Raw genomic sequence first — 24429 nt, 5'->3', positions numbered from 1 at the left:
ACAACGGTTCCTTGAACAAAATATTTCCAGGCCAAGACATGACCAATAAAATAAAATCACACATAACACTGTGGTGACCTAAATTTTAAAAAGAAAATACAAATGTCTGAAAACACTTTACCGTTGGCCTACATGAATGTCTCTACAGGTCAAACAGTAAAGTATACATTGGCCAGAACCTCCATGGCAGTGAGTCGTTCCCCAGACACCAGCAGCTTGGAGAGAAGACCTCTGAGTTTTGACGCCTGGCAAAAGCAGGAAACAATATTGTCAGATGAAAAATCTCTATAGCTAATATTTAAAAATATATAATAGCACTACAGTATTAGAATGATACAAGTGATACTATGCAGCACCCACCTAGAACAGTGGTTCTCAACCTTTTCAGGCCCCGACCCCCAAAATAATCATATTTTAACTGACAAGCACTAAGTTGAGGCATTACGAGTTGAGGCATTACATTTTGTATAACACGGTTCTATTGTGAAAATAGCCAATCTATATGCTCACAGCACCTCGCGTTGCGAGACATTGTGAGCATGTAGATCTGCCATTTTCACAATTTCAGCCTCTAATATTTGACAGTTTGAACAATGTTCACTTTAGAAATGTGCAGATACAGTCTATACACTTAAACTTTGTTGGTTTGTTTACTGTTGAGTGAGAAAACAATGTTTCACATTAAGTTCATCATCTGAGGACCCGCCAAAAGAATTTGGGGACCCACCTGGGGGTACCGACCCACAGGTTGAGAACCGCTGACCTAGAATACAAACATTCACTGTGAATACTAACCAGTGACAATGGTTCCAGATTATCCAAACTACCGTTAAACTCTGGAACATGCAGCTGCAATCAAGACAATCTGGATTAGTTTTTCAATTAAAAATGTTTTAATAAAAAACGTATTCCGCTCCAGATGGTACTGAAGAGAATGTCTTACCCAGATCATCAGACAGCCAAAAGCAAACATGTCACAAGCTGGAGAAGGAGTAGCGATGCCTTGACGGAGCTCTGGGGCCACAAGATCGATTGAGCCTGCCAGCCCTGTGTTCACAGCTCTCTGATCCTATAGATGGTACCCAATCACAATAAACAATGCCCTCATAGGTATTAATATTACAATGCAAAAGTCCATGCATACAAACTGAAATGTTTCCCACAAAGTCATATTGCATACAGTAGTTTCAGCCTTGCAATCCGATAGTGGAAATGGGTATTCCAATCGTGCTGACATTTACCATAAAACACTCCCTGCAACCAGGGAGCTGGACATTGACATTTCCTTTATTTTCAGGGTGTTTTTATATGTCCTACTTTGAAAAATACCTATTTAGTTGGTACTATAACTGTCAAAATTATCGCGTTAACGGCAGTAATTCATTTTTGGGATTAATTGCGTTAAAATATTTAACGCAATTGCGTTAAAATATTTAACGCAATTGCGTTAAAATATTTAACGCGATTAACGCATGCGCAGCATAACCGGCCCATTCACTGCAGCCGAGAACACAGCCTGCCCTGAAACGCAGTCTGCTCCCCCCTCCCCCTTCCCCCCTCCACACACTGACACTCAAATCTCACACTCACTGAGTGAGCAGAGGGGGAGACGCTAGCTGAAAAAAAGTTGTTAATCCTCTTGGAAACCATCGCTGTCACTGGATTAATAACTGATCATCAATACATCTCAAATAGAGATCTACTACTACTTTTGGCTGTTCAATTGGAGACAATGGAGAGGACAACAGCAACACATTAAGATTTTAGGCTCCAACTGCTTGCATTAGATCCTGAGAAATGGTCGCGATGGATGCGTGATCATAATTCTTCAACACTGCAATTTGCCAGCTATCCTAGGCTGTGTAACATAGGTTAACGAGGCTCGTTGACCCTGATTTGACCGGGATTTGACATAGGCAATCAGCACAGCTTGTGTTGTGCAGCGTGTGCCAACTGAATGAATCTAGTAATCCTCTCTCCCTCATGCTAAACTGACTTTTAAATTCCACTTCTCCCCAAAATGTATTTTCCATCCTGAATGAATGACAGGCTTATTATTGCATTTAGGCTCTTTATTTTCCAATAATTGCGACCGTCAGGGAGCAGTTTACTATGAAAACCTCCACCGGCCGTCCGTCCGTCCGTCCGTCCGTCACACCTTTGTGACCATCAACAAGTCTTGGTCAAATACTTCTGTTGGTTTCTGCACTGATCATTTATACAATTCAGCTGTGTTTGCTCGTGTCATCATGATGAGGTCATAAATCAGCCATGCCCAAATATAGATTTTACGGGTTTACATGCTTACTCAGTTATTCGTTATGTGAAAGTCCTATGACGTCTATGATATCTGACATCATACATACATTCCCTTTTATGCCCATAAATGGAGATCCCCTCTGTAGAACCAGCCACTGACATCACTGTAATGTCAGGGGAACCAAATCCCTTTTATGCCCATATATGGAGATCCCTGTGATGCCAGGGGAACCAAATCCCTTTTATGCCCATATATGGAGATATGGAGATCCCCGTGTTGCCAGGGTAACCAAATCCATTTTATGCCCATATATGGAGATCCCTGTGATGCCAGGGGAACCAAATCCCTTTTACGCCCATATATGGAGATCCCTTATGTCATCAATATTAAGCCCATATCTGTGAATATCTTTGGGTACCAGATGTCTCCATATATGGTTAAATGGTCCGATATACATCACTGGTTAATAAGCCAGTGTTTTATTGCTACACAATAAATGGTAAATAAATTAGCCTACTCTAGAGTCTACATGCATAACAAATAATCCATCCATCCATCCATCCATCTTCAACCGCTTATCCGGCATCGGGTCGCAGGGGTAACAGTTCCAACTGAGATTACTAGAGTTCCTTAATAATAATAATTAAAATAAGCAATACTAATGATTATATAATAAACATACAGTACATACTGTATACATGTATCCACCTTATTCCGCCTTTATCTTTCCATTTCCACGACAATATACAGACAGAAATGGCATATTTTGGACATAGTTCGATTCGTGATTAATCATGATTAATTAATTTTTAAGCTGTGATTAATCTGATTAAAAATGTTAATCATTTGACAGCCCTAGTTGGTACACATGAAGTTCCAACCATGTAAAAGACCATGTTACTGTTACAGACGGGAGCGTGTCGATATTGCGTTCGATGTTCCATTGGTGAATGCTAACCAAACCTTTACCCTAACCTCAGTAAAACTATGCCTAAACCTAACACTAAAACCTAAAACTAATCCTAGTCGAAATAATGACATGTAGAAATAGCGAGATTTGCCTGTTACAGACAGTATTCAGATGCACTTAATGGTTATGTCAACTCTTCATTGCAACCAGGGAGCTGGATATTGAGATTGTCATTTCTGGGTGTCTTTTGTTGTTGTCCTACTGTGTCCTACAAAATAACGTTCAGTTGGTACACATACAGTGATAACCATGTAAAATCCATAATGTTACAGACGGTACTCAACTGCACTTCCTACAGAACCGTTTCCATCATAGCCATAATCACTGCAAGGAACAGATAATGCTATAATACACAGTATGTGGTAATAGATTGAAGGGGGGCCATGTCTATGTTGTCTCCCTCAGCACTATGTTAGCTGCTATATTTAGCATTAGGCTTGGGTATGAGTTTTGAGGGAACACAAAGGGCCAGGGGAACATACTGTAGGTACTCCCCAGATGAGGCTTCTTACCAGCGTTTTGGTGAAGTCAAAGTCTCCTACCAGGCCACGGCTGCGGTTAACAACAAAGGTATTGCTGGGGTTCAGAGAGCCATGAGTCACTCCCATAGCATGCAGTGCCTGGAGGCCACGTGCTACGCCCTTCATCACCCTTACAACCTCCTTTTGGAAGGAACAGAGGAGAGGTGCATTAATAGTCTGTTTAGGATGAGAGCAGTGATATGGTCCCATTGAACATTTTGAATGAACTTCTATACTTGCCCAAAAGGGCTTTATACTTGGTCCACTCCTCCCCCACTATACCATAGGTCTTCAACAGGGGGTCAATTTTCGTTCACCAATTTTCCCAGAATATTCGCCCATCATGACATGCCCAGAATATGGATGCAACGGTTCATGTGGTTAAATGATGGCATCACCCCCCAGGTTGTAATACATCCACATGGAGTCAAAGTGGAAAGGAAAACTCACTGTGTCCATGAGTGGGAAGGCGGCCTGGACAGCTTTGAGGCTCCCATTGGGGAAGTATGGTACCATTAAGTACGCTACAGGGTCAGACTGCAATAAAGGCGTTAACAAAGGTCTGATGTTGTCAATAACAGCAGAAAGATAAAACTTGTCAGTACATTCACACACGAGAAGCTGCATGTTCATCATCCTAGGATGTGGACGAATATGGACATGACATCATACCTTGCTGAAGAAAAGGGCCAAGAGAGGCAGGATTCCAGAGTCTTCCTTGTTCTCGGTTGCTGCACGATGAAACTGTGTAGTTCTTTCCAGAACCCTCACCTCCGCTTCCTCGTTTATGGTGTAACTCTACGGTCACAGATAACAATTAGAACATGGTCTAATCTAGAGGTATTAAAAAGTCCTTAAATTGTCACTTTATAAATGTGCAGATACCCTCTATATGCGAACTGCACACTTGAACATATTGAATTTGCATAGTGAAATCCAAATAACACTTTTGGTCTAAAGTATGCATGAATCTGGTTGCTAATTGCTGGCAACTATCTTCACTGTTATGTTTTTACCCGTTTAATTGAACTAAATGTTATAAAAGCAACACAAAGACTGTGATCAATCAATCACTCAATGATATGCTTTTATACACTACAATGGCCACTGACATTCAACACCACCTGTAGTCAAAAAAAAAAAGAAAATAATCTATGCTTAGTGTCTTAGTGCTACCAGGACATTGATTCTTCATTAAGCCCTATGTGAGTTTTTGTGCTATGAATGCCAAAAATTGACAGATCTACAAGCTCACATTTAAATAATAAGCAGCATAGGGCTGCTCAGGGAACTTTGCACTTTGAGGGGTGACTGGACAGCCAAAATGCAAAGGCAGTCATGTCAAAGGTTTTCGAATTGCTTTAATTGGCCGATTATGGGACGCATAAACGGGTATGCCACATCAACCAGAAACTAGAGGCGTAAATGCAACCAGCTGTTTGCACTGGCCAATCATAATGTCATAACAGCCTATATGAACGGCTCGCAATGCAAAGTTGGCATTTGCCTTTTGTGTCCCAGTAGGTGATGAATCCTGATAGCTAAATATTGTCATGATGATTATTTTGGTGTAAAAATATTATTCTATAATAATTGTTTTGCCTTTGTTGCTCATTGTGATTCTGTCATATCTTTGGTAAAATATTGTCCCTGTATCGAACTTAATTGTTCCTGTCAGCCTGATGGACGGAGAGATGTTACATTTATACAATGTTCAATGTTTATATTGTGTAATAAGACAAGAGCAAGTTGCAACAGCTGTCAAGATAAGATGTTTGCCATTTTTCATGATATAATTCTGAAAGCTAAAGTCACGACTTTTGATTATTTTTGATGAGTTGTGCAGCCCATGTCCAAAGCCTAAATTAGTACCTTAACACATCTAGAATGAAAACCCCCAATTCTCTGGGTCCTGCGAACCTCTGCTTTAAATGATATCTGAATGATCGCCAACAGGCAACTTCACTAGCTAAGGACAGTAAGGAGACAGACTGACACCTTAAGTATGACCCTCTGTCCCTGGAACTCTGTGCACACCAGAGGTCTGTGGTCACTCAGTTCTTTGACGGGCTCAGCATCAAACAAGTCCCTGTCCAGACTGCTTATTAGAAGGCCGCCAGAGTCCTAATGGGAGAGAAACCCAACATCACAAAAGGTAAAACACAATGACCCATGTCTGACTCACATAGTAAATGAGTCATGTGAAATAATGGAACTAGGTAGTTTTCATTTCTTTTTTCTTCAAATCATCTCTTTATGGAGTATTGTGAAAACAGGAGGGGGCCTATAGTGGGGGACACTGGTCAACCACTTACTTAGTAGGGCTTAAGTGGTTAAAGGACAACTTCAACCCATCTTCGAATACTATAGTAATGCTCATTATAATAATGGTATCATTTTTGTCTGTGGACAGTTCAGAAACCTGTCCAGCAGTAACATTGTTGCAGTAAATATTCAAAAAAAAACAAGTGAGAGCAAGCATTGTTTTAATGATTTTTGAGCATTTCTACTTCATTAGACAGACCATTAAATAATGACAAGCACATTTGAGTAACAGGGTTGCTGGTCATGAGATTAATCCGTACAAGCTACACACTGTAACTTTCAAGTCATACCGGGGATTCGAACCCAGGTCTCTCATGCAACTGCTGAAATATTTTACCACTGAGCCAATAGAGCACACCTGTTTGCTCACAGGAGATAGAGGAATTTTGACTGAGGATTTGGGATTGGAACTATACTTTGCTCCTTTTTTCCCCATCTACACCAAATGTCTGCTTAACTCATTTCCTGCGATCCCCGTCGAAACCGGAGATTTCCCGCTGTACCACTCTGCGATGCCCGTCGATCCCGGAAATTTAATTAGCTTTAATCATTATGAAACAATTAAAAGTATGGTCGCTGTATATAGCCGCTTCTGAGACTTTAGGCCCGCCTCCTAACTGTATCCGGTCGTATTTCCCGTTTGGACCGGATCTAGGTTTCCATATCCCGTCTGACGTCCAATCGCAGCTCCGTTCGCGTTTTTTTTTTATTTTGTAGCCGTTTGATTCTTTTACCCGCCTGGCATATGATCTGCACACATATCGTCTGCTATGTGTGCGAACGTGTCCACGTGATACCATAGCTGGCTGTGTCCAATGTTTTTTCATGTAAACACTGGCGGATAAGCAGGGATACAGCGTGGCAACGGATATGTCTATTTCAATGGGGGTTTTTTTATTCGAAAGCTGTCACCAAGTCTAACACGTCTACTAGATGAATCGCGCACAGATCGTGACCGATGCGTGCACGTGCCCACGTTAAAAGGTAAGGACAATTTGGCAGCTGCTTAGTACAGCCATGCTTAAAATGGCAGCAAAATTGTTAAAATAGCCCACCAACAATTAATGAATACAAGCTCACAATGAATCACAATTTCGCCCCAGAACAGAACAGGGCCTCTGCGGTTCATGTGCTTAATCTCACCATGAAGATGTTGAGGTCTATCTCAGGGTACAACACAGGAAGCTCTGGGAATTCTCCCTCCACCAGAACCCTCAGCTTATTCTGCAAAAACAACAGGACACAAGTGTTAGCAGACTGATGTCACCACAAGCAACGACTCACTCTACTGCAAAGAGATGTGAGCTGTACATATTCTTCCTTTTCCTTGTGGATCTCCTGGAAAAGGAGATTCCTGGTTTCGGCGATCTCCTCGCTCTTCTTTGATATCTCTGTGAGGTCCAGCTCTTCAGCCTGAGGTAAAGAAAGAAAAAGATAGTCAATTATTTATTTTATCTGTATCAACCTTGAGCCATGTGTGTGACTGGTACAGTAAATATGGGGACCAACACTGTATTCATATAGTTCATTCCCTTTTGCTTTTTCCTTTTGTGCACCTTTTTAAGTGTTTTAATTCAAGCTGGATTTAGAATTATAAGCGGGAGGTTTCCCCCAAATCTGTATCTAATTTTATTTGTAATGCGGTTCTTTTGACAGGCCCATGTGAACAAGACAATAGGAACGTTCCAACTGTTTCTCTTTATTCAAATAGAGATTCTATACAGTATGTTTATATTATATACTGTATAGTGTACATACACACGCGAGATGAGACATTGAAGATAACAGTATATACAATTCTTATTAAGGGGTAAAAAAGTAAAATCTCACCTCCTCTAGACTGTTTTTCTCGACTTGTCTCCATTTCAGCTGGGACTTAAGGCAGCGGATGTTCTTTTTGATCAGCAGAAGAGTGGCTGGGCTGGGGCTGACATCTTGGCTCTCAATCATCTCTTTAAACTGACAACATGATGGTGAATAAGGACAGAGTTACAATAACAACTATCTTCAGAAGTTGTGGCCTTACACCACACATTCAGTGGAAATGTCTGTCCCTTGAATTTCCCTTGAAAACTTTCAGCATTTTCTTAAAGCTTGGAAAGATAGTTCATGCTTTATGAGACGGAGCGGTGCAGAAAGGAAAAGGAAATCAAAAGGACATCATGTGAAATCAAACCCTCTTTTTACATTCTTTATGCGTGAATGACCCAACTACCAATTGACCGATCGCTATGCCCCTCCTAAAGCCGTGCTTGCCCAATGCCACGTTTAGCGACAGGTTACTAAGGCGGGTGCCTTGGCAAGCTGCCATGGCGGCGTGCAGCAATAGCACCCAGCTGCAGACTAACCTGCCACAAACAAACGCACGTCCAGGAAGAAAACAATAGCCTATACTAAAGTCAGATTAACATACAGTACACAAGTTTTACCAGTTATATTTTCTCATGAAGTGCTCCTAAATTATTCCCGTGGGTTTGTGTAGGTCAGTGCAATCCGTTCTGTTTTTGTTTCAGTGTTTGTGACACGGAAGCGAGTGGGTGGGACGTTCGCGAACGAATCGAGTCTGTTGAACGACTCTTTGAAATGAACGATATGATTCGGTTCACAGTAGGGAGCCGTTCCTTTCTAATGAACAGTGGTGGGAAAGGTACTACATGTCTTTACTTAGGTAAACATATCAATACTGCAATCAAGTTTGGAATGTTATTAATGTACTAGAGTAAAAGTAAAATAGTATTGGTTTCAAAATGTACTTAAAGTACCAATATTAGAACGTACTCATTATGCAGAATGTCCTGTTTCACAGGTTTTCCAATGAGTAAAATGTAGAAAAATCATTTGCAAATAGCCGATCTACAAGCTCACAATGCATCGCAACGTGACACATTGTGAGCTTGTAGATCACCTATTTTCAAATGCCAGAAATGTATCCAATGGCCAAAATGTATAGGCCTATATGGGTGGAAGTGATTTACAATCATAATCAAAATCTACAAAGTAACCAGTAACTAAAATGAGCCAGTCTTTTGAACGGCTCTTTGAAAGGAACGGATCTCAGAGATCCGGTTCACTTCAAAGAACCATAAATCCCATCTCTATCTAGCAGCCAGACACCGATGCGCGCCGCCATGGCAGCTTGCCAAGTCTGCTGCGTTAGTAACCTGTTGCTAACTTGGCATTGGACAAGGACGGCTTTAGGAGGGGCATAGCGATCGGTCAATTCTAGCTTAATATAGAACATAGGTATGGTGTATTTCATCATCTTAAATGTGTAAAAGGTAACAATTTATACACTTTTGTTTCAATCAGCGTTACATAGTTTCTCATGGAATTTCTTTGCTCACTTTAATGTGTAAAATATATTGATAAAATATAATTAAGGACCTTTGCTCACCTTGATGTGGAAAAGATATTTATCCATAATATCAATGAGGACCTTCTTCTCTTTCTGTATGTCCTGCATGACCTTGTGGAAGACGCTGGTAATGACACGACTGTCCTGTTCAACGTGACCCTGAGGACATGTACAGGACTGTGGAAACAGGATATGAAATATACAGTAAAGTAGCACTGGAAAAACAAAGACACAGAAGGAGCCAAGAACAGAAACCTACCACTTTCGACAGACAAATGTCAAGTTCTCGGCAGACGGTCACCTCTGCGAGGTTCAGGACATGGTCTGCTCCGTCAATAATGTCCTTCACCGTAACCGGGGTTTCTTTCGACAGGCAGAAGAACTTGAGACAAAGAGAAAATGCCCACATGCAAACAAATTAAATGACATCAACATAGTCTTTATGCTCCAAGATTAATTAAGTGATGTCATTGTAAAGTTTTGTTGAATGTACAGATCCATCTCAGAAAATTTGAATATTGTGTAAAAAAGCATTGCAGCCCAACTCATAACTGACTGCGGAAACTTCCCACTGGACTTCAAGCAACTCTGACTTCAGAACGTTGACATTTCGGTATTATAAATTCATCTTTTGAGTGGTCTCGTGTAATATTGTAATATTTAGAAATATGCACTTTTGATATTCATGAGCTGTATGGCATGTGTATGCCATTAGAATTCAATTTGTTTACAAAAAAAGGGGTTGGATTAATTCACAGCATGTGCAATGTATCTAGAACATATGAAAATTTCAAAAAGATATATGAAAGTTTCATGGAAATGTACTTTTACACAATATTCAAATTTTCTGAGATGGATCTGTAGTTGTCAATTCATTAAAAGTGAACTCATGATGAACAATCATGCCATGTTACAATAATCAGTCCATTAATCAGTTCATTCTCTCCTCACTCTGTATTTTGTCAAGGTTTACCTTGCCAACATTTGAGGCCCAGGTAGACAAGGCTTTGAGAGCCTTGTTGGAATCATCTCTTATACTGGTCATGTGTTGCTCCTTCTCTTTCACCCAATGGCAATACTCTTCATAGATGCACTCCCCAACGTCGCCCTCCAATGTCGGGCCAAAGACAGCAGTCAGCGATGCACTAACCTCCTGCAGTTTTGACAGAGAATTAGAACCGCATTTTCCAGGTATCTCCCCCACCTAGTGTGGACTGTGTAAGGCACAGTAACCCACAAGGACACTTTCTTGCACCTTTGGGTGCTTGGATTGAGAGCAAATACACGCACACACACTCTCAACACAAGATGCAGGACCACATCATTTACACCTACATTTGAAAGGACAGCAATGGAAATAAGTATTTTTTGCATTTTATCCTTATGATAATTGTGTGACAATACATGTACCGTATTTTACATATGATTATTATCAATAGACTGGTCAACGTCAAAACAATATGAGGCACTAACCTCCTGAATACAGAATTTAAATAATCTGAGTAAATGATTTAGCTTGCATGCTTTCTGATATGGGGGGGGGGGGGAGCACAAAACCAATTTTACGGAGAGGCCAATTTACAGAGAATGAACATGTCTTTTTGTATAATAGTAAAGAACCCCATTTTGAACAACATACTTGTTTATTTAGCCGATGACAATATTGTGCTACTGTAGATCTTTATGTAAAGCAACTTTGGGTACTTAGAAGAGCGGTATATAAAGTTGAGCTATATAAAGATTGTGCTATTGCGGTGATGATTATCATGTTTTTTTTCCCTGCAGGGCAGGCGGATTCGTTGATTTGTATATTGTTCTGCGGGGTGGGACGGACGGGTTAGGTTCCGTGCGGTGCAGGTTATGAAAAAACCTGTCCTGCGCAAGTATGTATCATATGTAGTAGATATGATATACTGTATGTACAAATATTTATCATAATATCAATCTGCATGTCAGATTAAAATCCTGCATGTTGCAATCAGGCCTATACATTGTGCAAACCCAGTCAAGCCACCAGGAAGCCCCAGGATCTCTGATAAGATTTCTTTCTGCCCTCCTGTCCCATACCTCAAGTGTATCCATGCGCTCTCTGACAGGCATGGGTTTTGCCTCCTCTAAGAAGCGATCGGCTGCAACCAGCACTACGAATCTTATCTCATTCCTCTGGTCTACCAGGTGCTTCACTTCCTCCTGCTGCAAAATAGGAGAGCATGTCATCATTAATAGGTGATCATGTTAATGATTGTATTTCTTTTGGCAAACAAAAGGTTTTAACAACCCAGGAAGTATTAAACCGTTTTCCTGAGCACTCCCCTGTAGAATGCGCCGCCGCCATTTCTGCGGTGTAAACAGTAGTGTATAGTAACTTGTAGCCTATATTTACTTAAGTACTGAGTATTGTACTTTACTTGAGTATTTCCCATTTTCAATAATTTTACTTCTACTCCACCACTGGCTGCTGTTTGGACCGCAAAATGGAGGTGGCGCTCTCTATAGGGGAGCACTCGGGAAAACGGTCTATACAAAGTGTAATGAAACACTTATTTCCTATGTGGTCCTGACAAAAAATGAATAAATAAATACATTCTGGAGATATGCACATTTTAAGAAACTACCAGAGATGTCATGGCTAAGCTTCAAAAAGAATATTAATAAAACAAAAAAGAGGATTGAGGGGAAGTGATTCTTTAAATCGAGAGGAATGTGTCTTGAGCAGGAACTCACCTTTTCACATGCCCTCAGCTGGTCTTGGACACACACGTAGTCTTTCCATGCCACTTCCAGTTCCTCAGTGGAAACCGGGGCAGACATGTGGTGTTGAACTTTGTTGAACGCCTCCATCAGCGTGTCACCGTCACCAGCAAACGGTCTCTTTCTGTCACAAACAGATCCATGCCATGAATGGGCATTCATGCAGTTTAGAAGTGATGGAAGATTTATTTAAGCATAAGCTCTGTTGTTACAGAAGTCACTTTGTTTCCTCAACTAGCAGAGACAGAGACAGAGAGAGGGGGTCCCATCGCAAAAGGGCCAACGCAATTATCATTTATATCTTCCGACCGATGAACTTGTCATTTTGACACCAGGTGCCCACGTTGAGGGACTGTTTAAAAAATAATAAATTATGTGGGCCAGATTATCAATATATATTGCATTAGCTTGTTTTCTTTGCACAGAGACAAGCGGTGAGGAGAGTGGAGGGGGGAGAGAAAAACCTCAACACATTCCCGGGGCCCGAACCTAGGACCTTTTGTTTCCCAAGTGGCCTCTCTACCCATTCAGCAATGGGTGCCCAGGTCATTTGTGGTTTAAATAAAGAAGAATAACAGAATGAGCACGTACATTTTCAACAGGTAATAGGTTTGCTATTATTGTGTGTATGTTTTCATGCCTCTCTCCATGGTGCTGAATAAACACATTGCCAGGGGCTACCTATATCAATTGGCCAATGGTCTATAGTGTACATGATACAATCAAAATTCCTTCGAAAGATTAGAAAAACCTGCCTAAAGCTGGGTACACTGCAAGATGTTTCAAGTGTCTGGGGACATCGCATCGTTGGCCAATATATCAAAATTATACTAATATAATAATATATAATAATACCTTATTTCTCTCAAAGCTTGGACTTTCTCCATAAGCCGACCCAGCTGCTCTGCCATCCCAGCACGCAAAGGCTTGTCCATTTCCTTCTCTTTCTTCACAATCTCTTCCTTCATAACCTTAATAGTGAGATGTGAGCATGTTGAAAACAGTCAGTACAGTATGTTGAAAACAGTAACAAACAGTAATGCAACAAACTATACTGTTGCTTTTGGTCTTAAGCCATATTTTATACTTGTCGTATAATGGTGCTGTGTGGTGAAAATAGCCGATCTACAAGCCTATGACGAGTGACGACATTCCTAAAATTGGTATGCCAGGTTTAAAATGGTTAAAGTGGAGTTGAACCTGCTGGCTAAAACCTGCCTAAAGGTTATCTCTGCAAGAAATTTGAAGTGTGTGGGGTCATCGGATCGTTCAAGTAGCCTATTTCATACTACACGAGTGTCTTTCTAGTATGTACATTTATTTAGCACGTTTCTCATTGCTAAGGTTTATTCTTTTTGGGCAATTCCTCACCTGCATTGTAAGATCTGCATCTTGCAGTCGCTTCTGCAGCTGTTGAGATTCACTCGTCACGTCATCCACCAAAGTCTGTAAGCGCTGTGCTTCCAGGCAAAGATTTGCATTGCTCTCTTTCAATTCCTGTAGAAAACAAGCCACACAATCTCAACATAAGAGTCAGACTCTGCAAACTAGGGGCTATACAGACTGGTCCAGTTCAAGCTATGAGCTTGTATATCTGCTATTTTTGATTAGCCAAAGAAATCTAAAATGACACAGATGCTTTCCCGGTTTTAATGGGTTAAGGCCTTGCATGTGCAACCTGGATCTCTGCGTAGGAGTCTTTCAACTCGTTCTCCTTTTGCAGACAATTCTGTTTCTGGACTTGTAGTTCTGCTTTTAGCCTCTGGTTCTCTTCCAAAATTACTGTGTCCATTTTCTTTTCAGCCGTGTTGGTCACATCCATTGTCTTTTCCACTGTGTTTGTGTTGGTCACATCCACTGTGTTGGTCACATCCACTGTGTTTGCGTTGGTCACATCCATTGTCTTTTCCACTGTGTTGGAAAGGTCCACTTTTCTTTCAGCAGCAATGGCAGGATTGGAGAAATTTGTGGCGCTCTCTCTAGAATGTAACAAGAGAAGAAAGAAATGTCTCTAGAAATACTAAAAACTTGTGATTAAAATATACGTGACATGACTTCTCAACTGCAGTGTCCTTGTTGTTTCTCTTTATTCTAATTTATATCATTAGAGACTACAGTATTTTCTGGACTATAAGGCGCACCTGACTATAAGGCGCACTGTCAATGAATGGTCTATTTTCAAACTGTTTTCATATATAAGGCGCACCTGACTATAAGGCGCACATAATAGACGCTACCGTTGCGTTATGCATCCAACAGATGGAGCTGTGCTAAAGGGAATGTCAATGTCAATGAATGATCCATATATAAGGCGCACTGGACTATAAGGCGCACTGTAGTTTTTTGAGAAAATTAAAGGCTTTTAAGTGCGCCTTATAGTCCGGAAAATACGGGTAGTCAAAATTCTGAAAACTGATAAGGACTCTGGCTGGTTCACATTTGTTGCATAATTGGAGATCTGACAACTGAAAAGTCTGGTGGTGACATCTAAACTCAATGTAGTGGCTAGAACAGAGGACAAACCTACACCCACTGCTTTCAAATAAAATCATACACAGCCCCAATATAAAAGGATTGCTCTTAAGTCTTATTTTACATATCCTAATTGTTTGTACTCAAATTTTAGCCACTACAACTCAATTCAATTCAATTCAATTCAATTTTATTAGTGTCAAATCATAACAAGTTATCTCAAGACACTTCACAAAGGCTAAAGAGTCGTGAGAGAGAGACTCAACCCTGTTCCACCTTGAATCTGAATGTAACTTCAAAACATTTCACAACACCAAATAAATCCGGACAAAGCTGTAAAAAATCAACACTGTACCCACAACACTGCTATATACAGTGTAGCTTAAATTCACCCAGTTGCATACCAATGGCAGAGGCAACCATGAAAGGCAACAACATTCTCATTGGGAGCAGTTAGGGGTTCAGTGTCTTGCTCATGAATACCGACACCAAGCCAGTTGGAGCCAGGTATTGGACCAAGAACCTTTCACTTTGGATATGGCCACTTTTTTCCCAAGTCAAATGCTGCCACAGACTGCAACTAACAGTCTTACCTGCTCCTCTGGCTATCAGCAATAACATCAAATAACGTCACCTTATGACCACAGGCTAGCATGACAAATTATGATGCAAATAATCCACTCAAGTCTTTATGTACACTATGCGACTGCACGTGTAGTTTCCTCATTCTAATGTGTGCGTGATGTCTACACACTTACACATCATTCAAAAATAAACATTAACAATATACATTCGCTGATCACAGAAACAAAGACTACTCTCTGGTGATTTTTCTAACTGAGGTGACGCCATTTTTATGACTGGTGGAATGCTGTAATGGCTCGTGAAGCGAGCACTACACCCCTGCTCCTCGATGGGATCGATGGGAAGAATGACTTTTGTGTAAACTTTTTCTTGTCAAAAGGACAAACGTGGCACATTGTCAGTAACTTACTCTGCAGATGACGGCTTCTGGTCAGTTAAAACTGGACGAAGTTTGGGCATTTCCGGAAAGGTGGAAGTGCCGTCTGTCCCCTGACCCCTTTCAATCACTTGCTGGAACCAGGAAAAAGCAGGGTCCTTCAGGGGTGGGTTCTCCCGCTGGCCCCAGAGCACATTGGCCCGGGCAAGCTTCATCTTTATCAGCTCTTCACCTATGTCCATGCTCCCCTGAAAAGCCTGGACCAGGATGGTACCATCAAAGCTCACAGACCTCTTCTGAACACGGACTGTTTTAGAAAATATCAGGTTCTGGAGAAAGCCCTGTGAAAAATCAGAGACCTGTGGTGTTCAATCCCCACTATCTGTAGGCCTACTGTATAAATTATAGCATTATAAAGTATCAATACAGTATAATGCTTTTGAAAGCTGTCATATTTGCACAAAGTGGAGAGGAAATGTTTTAACCACTAACCAACACTATTTTATACTTTCAAGAGCTTAAAAAGCTCTTGTGAGCTTGTAGATCAGCCATTTATGAAAAGTTTATTGCCAGAGCCAGCACAGCTTGTCCGTATATACTGTATACGTACGCCTGACACTGTGGTACACTGTGGCTGAACACAGATAGGCCTACTCAAGAGCAGGGAGAATGCCTGACACTGTGGTTCGCCTGACGCACAATTGGAAATCACACCACAGCTCCAGGCGGAGCCGCTCGTTTCGTTTCATCAGCGTCGACAGATAGGGTTAGGTTTAGGCATAGTTTTACTGAGGTTAAGGTTAGGTTTAGGCATAGTTTTACTGAGGTTATGTTTAGGGTTAGGGTTAGAGTTAGGCATAGTTTCACTGAGGTTAGGGTTGGGGTTAAGGTTAGGTTTAGGTGGTCGGACCACCCGGCATCTCCGCACGGTGCAAAAGAGGCGCTCCCTAGCTCCGGTTCAGCCAATCAAAAGCTTCCATGGGCAGGGTTTGCCTGGAGCTGTGGTGTGATTTCCAATAACGCTCCCCTGACACATCACTGATCACAGATGACATCACAGATGACATCATAGTGATGTCAGATACTCAGAGCAGGGATCTCCATATATGGGCATAGACAGGTGACATCACAGTGGTGTGGCTGGTTCAGAGAGGGATCTCCATCTATGGGCATAAAAGCGTTGGTATGTTGTTGATGTCATGGGAACCACTCTATGCCCATATATGGAGATCCATGATGTCATCAATATTAAGCCCATATCTAACAGGACTTCTTATCCATATATGGGGAACTGGTCCGATATACATCACTGGCCAGATGGCGGAGCAGCTCCACATCCTCCACTACAAAGTAAAAATCACACCCAATGTGATGTGGTCGTGAGGTGGTCGTGCTTGCATAACGTCTTCAGACTAAGATTTGAGTCTAGGATGTACTGGCTATGCTATACACACACATTTTACTATGGCAAAACGCTGAGGAAAAAGGCTACAGACACACGCGCAGCCACTCTATGGAGCGGTTTGCTACACACACACATTTTACTATGGCAAAACGCTGAGGAAAAAGGCTACAGACACACACACAGCCACTCTATGGAGCGGTTTACCACCGCTCAAAAATCTCAAATACTGCTTACCTGTTTAATATTAGATGAATCAGGGTCGCTGTGTAAACCCCAGAATTTGTACTTTTTGGCCCAGCTTGAAGATTGCAGATCCTCTGGAAGTTCCACAATGGCTGATCGACAAACCATCTCTCTATTCCCATAGTCAATGTAGGAAACCATGAACTGCATACATATTGTGACATGACATATTGTATTAAAAGGTTTTGAACAATGAACAGAAAATGTTAGAAACATGTTATGCTCTTATGTAGCCGTAGCCCAACATGAGTCTCCCTCACCTTATCGTCCAGCTGTTGCTGCACCTTACAGCGATACCAGTTGTTGTCTTTTGAGAAAAGAGCTCCATAAATCTACAACAGTTAGACATTTAAACTGTAACATGGGCAAGAGAGTGTGTGTGTGTGTGTGTGTGTGTGTGTGGTGGGTCCATTATGACCTGAATCGAGTCATGCATCAATTGATCATTATGGCCTTCTCTACAGCCTTAAATACATTTTCATTTTCACAAAAAAAAAAAAAAGTTGAATGCGCCAACTATCAGTAAAAGGCCCTGAGTGAGGCCCATGCAATGCATCCATTGAAATGTAGCGACCATCCATCCACCACAACCCAGTAATTTCCCAATTCCCATACCTTATTAATGCTGGGGGCGCCTTGCAGCCTATGTGATTTTAGGCAGGCTTCTCCCAAGGTGTTGTTCATTTGTTCAATTGCTTCACGCGACGCCATGCTCTGAAACATGAAACAAACGTATGAACAATAGTTTGTTTGTTTGTTTGTTTGTTTTGTTGTTTGTTTGGGGGGGGGGGGGGGGGGTCAAATACAGAAACAGAACTTGCACATTGCAGATTCCAGGTGATTACAGACAGATGTGTTTTAGAGACATAACACGATTTCTACCTGTGCCCAAAATGTGATGGAGTCCTCAACGTGGGTCACTCTGACCAGCTCCACATCCTCCACTACAAAGTAAAAAGTGAATCATTTATCGTTTATATTCATTAGCCTACTCTGCCACATAACTGCACAGCTACTTTGGATTTAATACTCACTTTGGTCAGGATCCATCGTCGGCTCACACACTGTCACTGACACTGTCAACTCACACACTGACTAACTAATTTGTGAACTATATTTTAGAAGGCTGTTTGCTTACAGTTAACTCGCGTCACCAGTCTTTCCAGCTTACAGTAGAACAACGGAGACGGAGTGCTAATCGCTGTAAAGTGTAAACCATCCAGTGCATCCATCTACCAAACGTTTGAAGTAGTTTTGCAGTGCACCAGAGGGTCATGATCATGGATGATCAGGGGTCACGCACACCCCGGATCTGTGACGTAGTGCTATGGGATACAGATAGGCCTACAGGATTGGATTTTGTTAATTGTAGTGCTATGGGATACAGATAGGCCTACAGGATTGGATTTTGTTAATTGAATCGCTTACCCTAGTAATTAAATATCAAAAACAAAAAACAAAAAAGCAAAAACAATACCCAAGCACCAAGCTCATATGTTGGCCTACTTACTGTATTTGGCCGCGGACCCCCATCCTAAAACATTTAAGCCAAGTATTGTTTCCAATGTTATACATTACCTCATCAAACTAGTCAATATTGTCTGAGTAGGCTATGTAATGTCAGTTTTTTTTAGGCCAGTCACGTCAATATTGACATTATTGTTGCAGATGTTGTGTAGGCTACTGCATAATATCTAGACCTATTATTGAAGGGGAAAAAACATTTGAATTTGAATAATAGGCCTAATAATCTTGTCCATTTAGCAATCTTAAGGCACTTGATGTTCAAAGATAGACAAAAAAAAAAAGCTATCCAGTAGTGTCCTCTAGTGGTGGATGCAAATAATTAAATTACAAGTCAAATTGACTTATGTAAATCCCCCGCTTGCAGGTTCTTTGGGCTACTTTGGTCAATTGGTCAAGTTAAACTCTACTTTGTGATCAGGCCCGGTTCCACAGGGGTGCTCAGTCCTGCTAAGCACCCTCAGTTTTCCAGTGGAGCACCCCTAGATAAGATTTAGAAAAAGTTCTCTTTTTTATTTTATTTATTTTTTCGTTTTGTCTTCTAAGTTAGCTAACAATGGCATGTTAGCTTTGAGAGAAACTGCAGCTTGCGCCTCCCCTCCCCACTCATTAGTGAAGACAAAAGGTGTTAATAGTCGGCCAACGGTAAACAAAGCTTTTGTTTGGCTCCTACATTTGCATGCACATGACATGCATGTATGCACGCACGTGTGACGTGTGGGGGCTGACTATAGGTTAACTTAGCCCCCCCCCCCCCAGGTTAGACCTATGTTTAATATTTTTCTCAACATTTTCTTGTCAATTATACCAATTCAATTTAAAGGAGCGTTTGGCATGAGAAAACATACGTTACATTGCCTAAGCAAGTATCAAAATAGTAATACAATAAAAAAAGTAGAAAAAGGGGAACATACCTGTATACAGTTGGAGGGGGGCAGAGGGTACAGCATTGTGTAAACAGGACTATGTCACATGTTGTCCTAATGTACATGTTATAGTCAATATACAGGCTATACAGTAGGCAGCAGTATGAAATATGAAATACCATTCCTTTTGCAATTTGTCTTTGGAATGCTTTCTGCATAGTAGCCAATAGCCTACTGTGTTTTATTTGTCATTCAATTTAAACTAGTTTAAAAAGGACCCCAATTTAAACAAGCCCAAAGACCATTTTTATATGTGTTTGTTTTGCTATTTTATTCACTGAATCATAACATGAAATAATACAATGTTTAGTCTACCTGTCTACCTGAGCAACCCCAGTTAAAGGACAACTTTGTTTTTTTACAACAAGGGTTCATATTTTAGATTATAATTAGAGAAAAGGTGAGTGTTAAAATGTTTTCATTTGCTTCGTTCTATTGTTTGATCACGTTTACCGTGCTAAAATGTGGGGCAAGTGGCTAAATATGTATTTTTAGACACAATAAGCCAGCAGTTTCTTTATTGCTATTTACAGTAACACTTCTAGCCCCGATAAGTCACATCTAACCATGAAAGGTTGCGTTGTATCTTGGGAATGGGCTTATTCTGTGTAAAATGACATATTTAGCCACTTGTACGCATGCCCCCACCCACTGAAATAAGAATCTCTAAAACAATAGAAAGAAGTAAATGAAATGATTTTAACACTCATCTTTTATATCCTTTAATTACAATCTAAAATATGAACCCTTGTTGTAAAAAAACTAAAGTTGTCCTTTAAGATTTAGAAAATGTACTCTTTTTTTATTTTTTCAAGTTTTGTGTGCCATTACTTTTTGCATAACTTTTCGGCGTCAAGCCTTTCTCAGCATGGGAGGAACTTATCAAGATAATATCAAATATAATAATAAAACAAAGCTTCCGGTTGTTTTGCTAATAGTGATGGTTGGTTTAATTGTCTGGCCTCGCAGTGGGCACAGTCTATATATAGACAGGCTACAGGGGGCGCCGCTGCAGCTGCCGCGCTTTATTGGACATAAAACATTTTTAAATATATGGGCATCCTCACTTAAAAGGGGGGCACCCTCAGCCATTGTGGGCACCAGCCGGCCCTGTTTGTGATGCTCACAGTAAAGGCGGAATATTAACACATTAATTTTAACCCCAAAAAACAAAGAAAAACAAACATAGAAAGCACAGTGCTGCCACTCATTGTAACAGACACTGTAAAATACACAGTAGATTAATTTGCTTAAATTCCCATTTCTCTCAAGCCGAGTATCTTTCAAGTAAACCTCGATAGCACTGACACATGATCTGCTGCTCTGCAAGTCCTGACATGATGTGTAGCCTCTGCTGCCAGAGGTAGGACCGTAGGCCTACACATGTAGGTATTAGTAGGCCTATGTATTTATGCTGGCAGGATGTCAGTTATGTTGTTATTATTTTATATATGATTGCATATGTTTGTTAAATAAGAGACCATGTTGTGTCTGTTCATTTGTGACAGTAGACTTAAAACTTAAATGGCAACTCCTGGACTATGAGGCAGGGAGCTCTTACTTTCCCCAAATGTCTTGCATTATTAGATATATCATCTAATGCTATTCTGAAGTTGTGACTTTTATAAGAAGCATTAGATGCTGCATAACTATGCCCCAGAGCCGAAGAGGCGTCTGTCACTTTAAGAGGTTGATGATGTCATTGCTAGGCGACGATGTGTTGCAATGTGCACCAGATTATCATTTAAATAAAATAACTCGGGAAAGTTCCTTCATTCTAACTCTTGCCTGTATGGACGGCAGACGCGTACTCTTAACGCCGTTAAGAGCAACTTTGTCGAGAGTAAACAACCTGACACCAGACTGACAGTGATTGAATAAAGCCATGGCTGAAGAGTTTGTACCTTTGGACTGCCTGCTGCCCGGGGGCACGCAGAGGATCTGCCTGCTGATTGTAAACCAGCCTCTGGAGAAGGACTACCTCCACACCCTGTGGAGCAAAGCTCTCCTGAGGTCCTGTGCAGACGGCGCTGCTAACCACCTCTATGACATCACGGCGGGAGAGCGCGACAGCTTTCTCCCCGACTACATCAGTGGGGACTTTGATTCCATCACTGACGAGGTGAAAGCCTTCTACGCAGGGAAGGGCTGCAGGCTGATAGAGACAGCCGACCAGGACCTGACAGACTTCACCAAGTGTCTGGCCATCATGCTGGAGGAGATCCACAGCCGACAGCTACAGGTGGACACCATAGTGACCCTGGGTGGGCTGGCAGGCAGGTTGGACCAGATCATGGCGTCAGTACAGACCCTGTACGATTCCCTGTCCATGACACAGCTCCCACTGGTGATCGTACAGGGGAGCAGCCTCGCCTATCTTCTCAGGCCCGGCAGCCACACACTGGGCGTGAACACGGGTCTGGAGGGAGACTGGTGCGGCCTCATCCCGATGGGAGGGCCCACCGTCACACAGACCACTGGACTCAAATGGAACCTGGACAACCAGGTTCTGCAGTTTGGGAAGCTGGTGAGCACCTCAAACACCTATGAGTCCGTCGCTCCCGGGAACCCCAGGAAACCTGTAACCGTGACAACGGACCAGCCTCTACTGTGGAGTATGGGCATCAACGGGACCAGGGATTGACCTGGATGGATGGAGACACGCCCTCCCTCGAAGAGTAATCGACCAATCACAGAAGACATCTCACATCTGTCAAAGCATGTCATTTCTCAGCATAGCTTTAAAGTATGTGAATTGTGAAATGACTTGAACTTCACTCAAGGTGGTAAAGATTATTGTCTCACAAAAATATAAGTGACATGAGTAAGCCTGAGTTCTGTAGTGGAAACCAGGCTACATTTACATACAAAACTAACCAGAAGTGTGCCTGTTGTTACAGCTTGGCTCTGCAAGAAGAGTCTTTCTATAAAGGCCTAATTAGGGAAAGTTAGCCGAAACCTTGACCTATCTGGGAACTAAATGCTTACCAATAGCTTTCTTCACAAATGTGTTCATAAAGGTGTGTCTACTATCATCTCTGAATTTGTTTCAACTTTCAACCCAACTCCCTTGGGAAACTTTGTGGGAGCCAATCAAAGTTGGGGTCCCATTGACTTTACTAGACAGGAAAATAAAATAAAAAACTTAAATCTGCTTTAAGTAGCAAACTAGTTTTTTTTCTTTTCATGATTCTGATCTGAATCCATTGCAAGCATTTGTTTTGCAGTCATCACTTTCCACAGTTTTGTGGGGGCCATTCTTTTCCTGTATCGCAAAGTCAATGGGACCCCAACTTTGATTGGCTCCCACAAAGTTTCCCAAGGGAGTTGGTTTTGAACAAATTCAGAGGTGATAGTACAGTAGACACCTTTATGAACACATTTGGTAAGAATTTAGTTCCCAGATAGGCCAAAGATTCGGCTAACTTTACCTAACCAATATGAGCGCATCGGTCTGTGTCCGGAGCTATTTCTCCCAAATTGTTGGATTGAAGAGTGCCAAATCCCTTGCACACATTATATACATTTTGAAAAATGTAACTTTAATTAGACCTGTCTTACTTATAATGAAATACCTTGCCTAAATCTGGAGATATACGTCATATAAATGTCATTAATCAATGGCTGATGTTACAAATGGCTGACATCACAGGCTGGCCAGATGGAATCTGAGATCAACACTGAAACCATGCCATTCCCACCCAGCATGGATCATAAGATCCACATGATTTGATTTCTTTACATTTACATTTTGATCCAATTTGAAGATGTCTTTGTGGATGGAGATCTCTGTAGAGTAGACTACATTTATAGACAAAACATTTTTAAATAATATAATATATATTTTATAGATTTAGATTTATCTGCTCAGCTCATGCCTGATTGCATTATTATTGAATCACATGCACATCTGAATCAAATGCACATCTGATTTCCTTAATCAATAATGCTCTGGCAGTTGTACATGATCAGTAAGCCAGTGGTGTGGTTTCAACACATTGAACCAGTGTCTAGTATTGAAATTACTATACTCAATGATGCTGACATTAGTGATTAGTGTAATTATGTGCTGCAAATCCTCACAAACAAAGAAAAGCCTGCATAATTATGTTTCCAGAAGGTGGCATACCCGTTTCCTGTTGCAGTTCAGTTGACTGTTCGAACGGACTGGTATTCTTTCATTTTATGGCTCGGCAACAGATTTGAACCATAAACACATATGTCTTATGTGTTTCTACTTCAAATCTGCTGTCAAGCCAATCAAACATAGCAATGGGAAACAGGAAATGGTTATGTTACCTTCTGGAAACCCCAGACTACAGTTATGCAGACAGAGCCTATTTGAAATGGAGTGGACCAAAAAAAGGCTTACCGGTAACTAAGCTAATATGCAACACAGAGGAGGTTTCTCACTAAGTTCTCACTAATGATATGCATCATATACATAACCTAGAGGCCTTACGGACTTGTATTACAAATGTATATGCATCATGTATCACAATCAGTACTGTATACAGTATGTGCCTTTTACAATTACAGACATTTTCAGTTTATGGTTTAATAATTAAACCATAAACTAAACCCCTGATTTGGTGACACTGACTGTAAACACTGTTATGCATACAGGCCTGTTCAATCTTGTAAAAAAGAAATGACTTGTGATTGTGAAAATATTTTCATTTTTTTAAATATATTTTGATACTGATTTGAAATGAA

General features: G+C 41.1%; 2 protein-coding genes across 4 annotated transcripts; one reads left to right on the top strand and one right to left on the bottom strand.

The window, feature by feature from the left end:
* On the bottom strand, positions 1–21747 carry stk31 (serine/threonine kinase 31). Of its 3 annotated transcripts, none has more exons than XM_080720762.1 (24): positions 21618–21747; positions 18146–18207; positions 17879–17977; positions 17524–17595; positions 17255–17407; positions 15649–15956; positions 13861–14161; positions 13554–13679; positions 13038–13153; positions 12156–12306; positions 11499–11624; positions 10405–10584; positions 9691–9813; positions 9471–9608; positions 7907–8035; positions 7388–7489; positions 7220–7300; positions 5750–5875; positions 4424–4549; positions 4202–4288; positions 3743–3892; positions 944–1069; positions 796–849; positions 1–245 (listed from the first exon to the last, which is right to left on the bottom strand). In XM_080720762.1, exons 3-24 carry the CDS (start codon positions 17972–17974, stop codon positions 150–152), a joined length of 2967 nt encoding a protein of 988 aa, XP_080576888.1. In that variant the 5' UTR covers positions 17975–17977; positions 18146–18207; positions 21618–21747; the 3' UTR covers positions 1–149. The 3 variants fall into 3 exon arrangements, with proteins under 3 accessions (XP_080576888.1, XP_080576890.1, XP_080576889.1); XM_080720764.1 differs by having other exon boundaries at positions 9471–9590; XM_080720763.1 differs by having other exon boundaries at positions 13038–13144.
* Positions 21458–24429, top strand: tpk1 (thiamin pyrophosphokinase 1). Its single transcript, XM_080720790.1, has one exon. The coding sequence runs from the start codon at positions 21599–21601 to the stop codon at positions 22355–22357; it is 759 nt and encodes a 252-aa protein (XP_080576916.1). The 5' UTR covers positions 21458–21598; the 3' UTR covers positions 22358–24429.

Source organism: Nannobrachium achirus (genome assembly GCF_963921795.1).
Source record: "Nannobrachium achirus genome assembly, chromosome: 2".
Lineage (NCBI taxonomy): Eukaryota > Metazoa > Chordata > Actinopteri > Myctophiformes > Myctophidae > Nannobrachium > Nannobrachium achirus.
The sequence above is the reverse complement of the archived record's forward strand: the minus strand, read 5'-3'. Positions and strand labels throughout refer to the sequence as shown.

Bases quoted from the DNA above. Each gene is read 5' to 3' on its own strand.
- stk31 (XM_080720762.1), bottom strand. From the start codon at position 17,974: ATGGCGTCGCGTGAAGCAATTGAACAAATGAACAACACCTTGGGAGAA. The intron at 11,625-12,155 runs GTGAGTTCCTGC...CCTATTTTGCAG, and splicing joins AGCTGAGGGCATGTGAAAAG to CAGGAGGAAGTGAAGCACCT. The intron at 246-795 runs GTTAGTATTCAC...TGCTTTTGCCAG, and splicing joins ATCTGGAACCATTGTCACTG to GCGTCAAAACTCAGAGGTCT.
- tpk1 (XM_080720790.1), top strand. From the start codon at position 21,599: ATGGCTGAAGAGTTTGTACCTTTGGACTGCCTGCTGCCCGGGGGCACG.